Here is an 8,910-nt window from a genome sequence, read left to right as displayed (position 1 = left end):
TTTCTGAAGAGCACCTGAACCAGCACAGGAGAATGAAACCATCCCTGGCAAACCCTAGCTGCCCCTGTGCAGTACATAAAGGGATGCGGATCCCCTATCTGCTATTTCCTGTTATTCTCTTCCATTTTATTTTTTATTTAATTCTACCTACCTGTCCAAATTAGTTCTGAATAAATGTGAAGGGCTGGAAGAACAGGAAGGACATAGAGCAAGATCAGGTGAGTTAGTGAACTTTGCCTCTTGCAGGTATTTACATCTTCAGCAGAAGTCAATGCCTCTTGCTGACCACACAGCACAGGCTGTACAACAATTAAAAAATCATGCATAGATCTTTCACTATAGCAAACTTTTCAGCTAAAAATTCGATTTGTGAGTGCATCTTTTCCAGTGATGGAAGCTGATGATGTATAAATGTCTAATGCATGAAGAGGTACAACAAAAGCCTTGTGCCATTAGCCTACAAAATCATCTGTGGATATAGCTGGTTGTATGATGGATTATCTCTGGAGGTGGATCTGTGACACCACCTCACTGGGGGACCCCAGGGCTGCTTGTGCTTCAGTCCAATTGCTAAGAGAGAAAGGAGCATTTCCAACACGTGACAGGAACACTCCAGGCTTGGAAGAAGAAACGGTGTCCCCATGCTCTGCAGTACAAGCAACCCCAGCACATGGGCTCAGCAGTACAACACAGCAGTACTTGAATAAAAAGTACATTGTGAAGTAACTCCTCATGTGCAGCAGCTCAGGAGTCCCTCACTCGCAGAACGGCAAAGTGGCTTTTCCCTGCTGGGTGCTGACCCTTCCTGCTGGGTGCTGAGCCCCCCTGGCCTGTGCTGACCCTGCCTGCTGGGTGCTGAGCCCCCCTGGCCTGTGCTGACCCTGCCTGCTGGGTGCTGAGCCATCCACTAGAGCAGCCCCAGCCCTGCCTGGGCTCCCCCAAGGGCACTGTGGCTCCATCTGAGCCCTTCAGGAACATGCCCAGCTCCCTGAGCCCTGCCTTTCCTGCAGCCCAGCTCCACGTTCCCCCCTCACTCCCACCCGTGTCACACCCCCAGGAGCTGTGGGGAGCTCCCTGGCCAAACATTCCAAGGCAGGAACCAGGGCACAGTGTAGCTGCTGCAATGCAGCACTCCACCAGCTCCCACACTCCACAAACAACCTCTGCCAGCACAATCCTGCTAATTGGGGGCGGGCTAAATTTAAATTCTATTTAGTTTCCTTCAAGGGAGAAAAACTTGAGGGGAAAAAAAGAATCTCTGCCTACAAAGGGAATAAGAACAATGTCTCTTCAGGAGTCAGGAATTGGGGTGGATTTGCTGTATCTCACAGCTGCATAAAACTGTGACAGGACACAGAGAATGGCTTGAGCTGTGTCAGGGGAGGTTTAGGTTGGATACTAGGAGAAGTTTTTCGCCCAGACGGTGCTGGGCACTGCCCAGGCTCCCCAGGGAATGGGCACGGCCCCGAGGCTGCCAGAGCTCCAGGAGCCTTTGGAAGCGCTGCCAGGGATGCCCAGGGTGGGATTGTTGGGGGGTCTGGGCAGGAGCAGGGGCTGGACCAGATGATCCTGTGGGTCCCTCCCAAATGGGAATGCACCCTGAATTTGTAAAACAAACCAGCAAGGCAGGTGGCAACTGCACCAACTCTACTGGGAGCATTTCTGAGGGCAATGGAGAAACAGCAACTCCCTGCTGAGCCTGGTCTGCTGCCAAGCGACGCTCCCAAGCACAGCAGGAGCCAAGAGATGAGTAAGGCACTGGATGGGATGCAGACAGGACCCTTCAGGCAGGCTCCACGGGGTGTATGGAGCTGACTGCAGAAATATTGTGCAAACCAACATACTTGAAGGGAGCATTACCACAGGCTTTGCCAACAGAGAAGTCCAAAATCCCTCATATCAAAACTGGTTTTACTCCTGCAGGTCCCAGCCCATCACTCAGTGCTGACATGTGACAAGAGAGAAGAAAAGGACACCCTGCTGAGACTTTCACTGGAAGCAACTCATCTAGGCATACCCAGCCCCATGCCCAGGAGCCTTGTGACTCCCAATTCCCTCTTTCCCAAGCAGCTTGGAGCACAGATAATTTTGAAAAATAATCCTGTGATCTGCCCATGACTCAGAACCTCACCAAAGAGACTGGACAGCAATGCTTCCTTCCCTCCTTTCCCTTCCCTCCAAAGGCCTTTGGGGAAGGATTGCTTGCACCCCACGGAGGTGAACTCCTACCCTGGAAGGGCTCCAGCACTGTTTGGACAGCTCAGAGTGTCAGCACAAATCAAACTGGAACTGAAAAGCAAACACACCAAATCCAACCCCCAGGACACTGCCCAGCACGCAGCATAGTCCCCATGAATCACCAGAAACCCAGGAGGGTTCAGGGTGCACTGCTCATCCCTCACACTTGTTAAATCCTCACCTCCCTCCCCATAGCTGCTCAGTGTTCCTGCTCAGACCCACACAGAACACTCTGACAAGCTACACCCTCCCCGGGGCAGCAGCACCACCAGCCTGCTGCTGCACTCCTGCCTTGCCCAGACACCCTTCCCTGGGGAGAAACCTGGGCACAGACAGATCATATCCTGATGTACAGAGCTGCAGGTTCTGTCCTGCCAGCCTGGGAGGCACCTCCCAGCACAGAGCATGGCTTCACCTTGGCACAGGCCCATCCCAAAAACTCCATGCCACAATGGCACACGTGGTTTGCATTAAGAGCCATAAAGGCCCACCTGGGTCAGCACCTGGTTCCTGGCAATGTCCAGGAGCTTTGGGAAAGGCACGAGGAGGGAGCAAGTGACACTCAGTGCATTCCTGCAGCCCCATCCCAGGAACTGGCTCAGGGAACCTCTGAGCCCAGCACTGGTGCCTGGCTTATCCAGCCAAGCACACAGCCCTTCCCAGGGCCACGTTCTCAGGCAAGTAACAAAAAGCACTGATCCTCAGTGGGATTTTAGTCCTTTTCTGAGCCATGGGGTCTTCAGCCAGTGACTCCAGAAAACCTGCCAGCAGTGCAGTCACTGCCTCAGCTGCAGGCAGCTGAAATGCACTGCCAGGTGCTGCCTGGGAACACCCAGCTCAGACAGCTACAAAATGCTCTGCTAGGCCAGGACTCGGCGAGCGCAGCACGTGGAGCTTTGCAAGATGGCATCCCAGGGCTCCTGCTCCCTAACAGCAAACCAGGGCACATCCCTGCATCACTTTCCTCCTGCGCATCCCATGCCAAATTTATCCTCCTCCTGACAGTGGCTCAGAGGATGCAGAACGAGGGATTACTTGCTGAGCCCACAGAAAGACAAGGTACTGCAGTAAGTGAAACATCTCCACTGTGCTTGTAAATCCCCTCTGGGTACACAGCAAACATGTTCTCCTCACTAAGCAATCTGAGCCAGCTGCCTCGGTGCAGGGTTTATTAAAAAAATGTTACACTTATTGCAATTTTTGTCCTTATCCCTTTATTGTCTCATTCTGCTTCCCACTCACTAAAATTGAGCACAGTTTCAGAGATTCATGACTACAGAATTCAGGTTGCTCCTGTTGTTTCTCAGCAAATTCTTGAAAATTCGTCATCTTCACAAAGCTGGTAACTAAGAAAATTCTTAGCATAACTCCAGTTTGTTTCAATATTGCATTTTTGAGGTGCACGTGATGCCTTGTCACTCACTGCAATCACTAGGGACAGTGGCATTTGCTCCTTCAGCCCTGATAAATATTTTTGGGGATGGGACATTGACCCAACAAAACCATCACAAGCTTAAACAAACCAATGAATGTATTGGGTTCCTTTTGTTCTTCTGAACTCCCATGTTCTAGGTTGTGATTCACAACCTAGAACATCAGCATGTACCACGCTCAGCCAGAAAATGCTCTGAGCTCCTGGAAAAAGCACTTAATGTTCTGATTATGAGAAGCAGTTTTTTAAATTCACCTCAGGCCCCTTTCAGCAGGTCAGCACTGCAAGAGGCTCCACGACTGAGCTACAGTAATGCTACAGGAGGAGAGAATCTTAAAATGCTGTGCATGCACAGACCCAGAAATGTCTCCACGAGCCCCATCCCAAGGATTACATCACTTGGAATACAGGTCAGGGAGCTGAATCACATGGAAAACAATCCTGCTGTGGGAAACAGAGTCATACCCCTGCTGGCAACAATCAAATTGGATCTGCTTCACTCCAGGGTGTTAGGAAAGGGTTATTAAAACGAGGGTGAAAGCAGCTGGTGACTCCTGAGCTGAGGGGCCTCATTAGCATAGCCCAGTCAGTGTCACCCCAATGTGTGGGATGGTGGGGAGAGATCAGGACAAGGACAGAGTTCCCAGAGACTGTCAAACAAGAACCTCCAGTGGAGTTCAAGCAGTTTAGTTCAGCTCAGGATATGTCTTTGAATGCTAAATAAACCACCCCTTGAAGCCAGGGGAAGAAATCGGCACAGAGGGCAGGGAAAAGCTTTGGCCATTGCTGCCTTGTGCCTAAGGAAAACAGACAGGAGGAGGGCTGGGGTGAGAGGGAATTCCCTGCTGCCCATCAGTGAGCTCACTCTGCTTGCATGGCTCCTGCCCTCCAGGAGTGCTCCCACAGAACACACACAAAACCAGCTCCAAAGCCACCCGGTGCTGTGAATTACCTACTCCTGATGCAGCTCCACATGGGTCAGTGTCTGTTCCTGACTCCAAACCATCTCTGGTGCTTTGCAAGCCCCAGTAAGGATCTCTGCTGGCTCCAATTGAGCCAAGGAGCCTTGCCACAGTTCTGACTCCATAAGGACAAGCACATGCTCTGCACCAGCTGGTAGTGAAACACTTTTATGTGAGGTGAGGGAGTGCACATCTCTGTTACCAACCAAATCAGCTGGAAAAACAGCAAGAAATTACTCCCTGCCCTTTGCCAGCCCTTTTTCAAAAAGCATTTGGACGAACAAGAAGTCTGAAGACTCACTGAAAACAACTTTAACAGAGCAGCTCCTTTAGTGCACATCCTGTCACTTCTCCCTCTGCCTGCACACAAAAGCTGGGAGACACCAGATGGACAACTCTGGCACAAGGGATCTGCTGTGAAGCCAACAGATCCCATCACTGCTTTCCTGATGGCCTTAACTCCTGGGCAAACCACCTACAGCCCACAGCTGTTCCAGGATGCATTCCCAAACATCCCTGGGTGTGGGCTCCCGATGGGAACAGCTGAGCCTGGGGCCCTGGGGCAGCATCCCAGTGCTCTGGCTGCTCCTCAGCACTGCAGGAACCTGAGCTGGAGGTGGCACAGGGAAAGGGCAGGAAAGAGCCTGTGAAATAGAAGTGCATCCCAGGAAGAGTGGTAAGAAGTGTGTAATTTTTTTTCTTGGAATGGAGACATTTGTGCCTCTGCCTCCCTGAACTGTTGATGGGGAGGGAAAAGGGACCCTGAACGGAGAGGAAAAGTCAGCTGTGAGGAAACACAATATCCAGTTAATTCCGGTAAATCCTGTGAAATCCAAAGAAAAGGCAGATGAAGGATTTACACTGCAAATTGTGCTAGAATCATACAAAGGTACTGAGTGAAGAGAAATGTAGGGGTTTAACATGCCTGTTAATCACTGACACTGACATACAAATAAAGGTTATATTCCTGGGAAAAAAAAAAGAATTGAAGACTCAAAGAGGTTGAAAACCCATCTGCAGGAGCTGCAGCCACCTTCAGTGCTTCCACGCTGAACCATGGTGCTTCCCACGTCGAAGCACAACGTTTACTTCTCATTAGCCTCAGTTTCCCATTCAACCACAGATTTGTGTCACACATTTGTCCCCCAGCACGACCCTGAACACCCACGGTCACCCTGACAAGTTCCCAACAGAGGAAGAGCTCAGGAGCAGGTTGTTTCTTACCATCATGGCCAGAGTTGAGCAGGTGCTCCCCCAGGTCACAGCCAAACACCCTTTCCTTGAGGATCCCCCGCTGTTTCAGTTTCTGTTTCGTTGGGCGCGACTTCATGAATGTCCGGAGGAAGGTGATGAGCTTCCCGTGCTTCTTCGACACTGCACAAGACAAGGAACAACCAGCTCATTCCACACCTGGCAACCACTGAGCACAACTCCTACAGAGCATGTAAGAACTGGAGTAGCATTAATATCAATTATTTACAGGAACAGATTTCCCAAGGTTTGACACTAAATAGAGACTTGGCTTTTGTCCCAGGCCTTGGCTAGTGCGGAGTCACCAGGAGCGAGCTGCAATGGAAGGACTCACACAGACACATTTCCTGCAGAGTAGCTTCAGGCAGGAGCCACCTGAAGGGCTGATGGTGGGCAGCACCTGGGAGGGGCAATTTCATCTCTGGGAAAGGGAATGAGGATCAACTGAGGAATCTGCTAATCTCCTGTGCAAACCAGTGTGCAATCTACACACAGAAATAAAGCTTTGTGACTGGCCCTTGCTCTGGTCTGAGGCCCCTGCAGAACAAAGGGCTGGCTATAACCTCTGAGGCTGAGCAGTCAGAACTCCCTGAGAGCCCAACCTGCCTTACCAGCACACCAGGGCCTCACTGCCCCTCACTGCCCCTGCACAGGCACTACCCCGGAGCCTCAGGAGCTCTCTTCTCAAGCCATCACAAAAAAAAAAAAACAGACTCACAGTCACTGAGGTTGGAAAAACCCTCCAAGGCTATCAAATCCAACCTGTGCCAAATCCTCACACTGTCACCCTGCCCAGAGCACTGAGCACCACATCCAGGTGTCCCTTGGACACCTCCAGGGATGGGGACTCCACCATCCAGCCCACTGAACAGGTCACAAAGGCAGCTGATTGAAGAGATGCAGTTTATCCTCTCCAGAATGAACACAAGCAGCCTCCAAAGAGAGCAGGATCTGGCTCAGGCAGGAGCTGCCTTCCAACCTCCTGCTGTGTCTCTCTGGGCTGTGCTGGGGAAACTCTGGTCCCTCTGCTAAAACCTCCTGCTCAGGAGCTGAACCCCAGCGCAAGGCAAAGGAGAGCAGTGGGTGACATCAACGACCTGGCCCTGGTAGGAGAGGCCGGCCCCAGGTTGAATGGAAGCAGAACAATGCCCTGGAATGTCAATGTTCCTCCAGAGGCTCTCGGAGCCTCCCCAACAAAGGTGCCATTGTGTACACGATTTAAAAGCAGTTTAATTCAACAGAAGAGCTCTACTGAAGGGAACAAACTGCTGGGTACAAAGGGCCGTGCATTGTGGAAGCCTTTGCAGCTCAGGAAGTTGTAAAGGCTCCTGCAGCAGCAGCTATCACCCTCCCCTGCTCCTCCCTCTCATTCCAGGCAGGAAAGACAAGAACGCTGTATTCCACCTGCATGAATACTGCACAAATACTGCAATCAAGTATCAGCAGAGTAACACCTTCCACAGCAGCGAAGATCCCTGGGGACAAAGGTTCATCCCTTCAGTGTCACCTCTGCTGCCTAATGAAATGTGAACTACAGAGAGCAGCTCTGAAACCAGGACTCAGCAAAGCAGAGATGGATGGGCACTGCTTCCCTCAGGGGGTTCTTCAAGAAGGGAACATGAAAAACCTTGTCCCAAGATTCTGGTTATACCACACAATGCTTCAGGATGCTTTAATCCCTTCACACAGAGGAATATTTCTCCTTCCATTTTACCAGACATTGACATGGTCCCTCTATTAAGATATGTAATAAACCTGATATATGTATATTTATATAATAAACCTGATTCCACTGACCTTAACAAATTTGTGCTGATGTTAGGAAAGCAAATGTCTCCTTCTGCACAAAGGCCCCTGTAGCAGTGTAACACTAAAATGATCCTCAGCACCACCTGAACACCTGAAATCCCCAAATTCCCACCAAACCCCAGATCTTCATGCTCAGCAATCAAACCAAATTTATTTAACAACCACAGGAGCCTTGAGCATGACAAACTGTGGCTGTGGGGGTTTTAATTAAAGGAGTGTTTGCAGTTTGATGGGGCTTTTTAATTGCACACAATAAAGGAACAGATTGTGCTGACATGCCAAACAAAGTTAGGATGGGGTTTGGTTGTATCACAGGAAAATAAGGGCTCATTCATCACCTCCTATCGGCCCAGCTCAAGGATAAATGGAGACAGTCTCATCCTGATTAGTGTGGAATTTCCAAGGTTAGCACCCTCGGGCTGCTGTGGTAACACCACTGGAGGTGAGAGACCTGAGACAGATGCTTTTACAATACGCAAACAGAGCACCTACTAATCCAAATAAAGCAATCATTAATATGTGTTTATTCACTTGAATCATTTCACACTCTGAATACTATGTACCTTGCTTGACTTAATGAAAAACGAGCCCATCAGAGAATGGATTTTAAGTGGAGAAAAATGCATCCAATTCTAGTCCTGAAGAAATTCTACTACTAATGCAGGTCAACAAGTGACTTTTGGGTGTCACCTCAGCACTAAAACCAGAAAAAAAACCTGCAACGGGCACACTTCCATGGTCCAGAGATGTACTTGGCTTGGCATTGGCATCACTGACCAGAAAAGTGAGCCGAGTTTTTAAAACATAGTAAATCTGTTCTGCCTTTAAGCCACCCAGTGCAGGTTAAAATAATTGTCCTGCTTTCTGCACCATTAAGCAGACTCCCACAAACTCCCTGCCACAGAGAAGTGCTGCAGCACCAAGGACTCTGCGAGGGCAGGTTCAGCCGCCAGAAATTCCCTTGTCCCCAGCCTGTGGAAGTGTTAGCACAGCTCCTTGGTTTGTAACAAGGCTGCTCTGGATCACTGCCTGCTCTGCAAGCCTCTCTGAGGCTGAGCTCAGCTCCGAGGGCTGTACCCACACAGGAATGATTCACTCAGGCTTCTGCTGGGTGGGGAAAACAAGAGAACAGCAAGAAAATCCAACAGTCATCTCCCTGCTGACAGGTTATTAAGGAGAAGGAAAGCAGGTAGGTGTCTGAGAGGGATGAGCTCTGCT

The 8,910-nt window shown here is 50.1% G+C and overlaps 1 protein-coding gene across 1 annotated transcript in view; it reads right to left on the bottom strand.

The window, feature by feature from the left end:
• ARHGAP32 (Rho GTPase activating protein 32) overlaps window positions 1–8,910 on the bottom strand; it is a 146,370-nt gene that overhangs the window by 30,656 nt on the left and 106,804 nt on the right. The window contains 1 exon segment of the mRNA XM_031062733.1: window positions 5,857–6,006. Within this exon segment, the coding sequence (XP_030918593.1) occupies window positions 5,857–6,006 (150 nt within the window).

The sequence above is a fragment of the Geospiza fortis genome, unplaced genomic scaffold (genome assembly GCF_000277835.1).
Source record: "Geospiza fortis unplaced genomic scaffold, GeoFor_1.0 scaffold140, whole genome shotgun sequence".
In the NCBI taxonomy this organism is placed as follows: domain Eukaryota; kingdom Metazoa; phylum Chordata; class Aves; order Passeriformes; family Thraupidae; genus Geospiza; species Geospiza fortis.
This window is presented reverse-complemented; position numbering and strand designations above follow the sequence as displayed.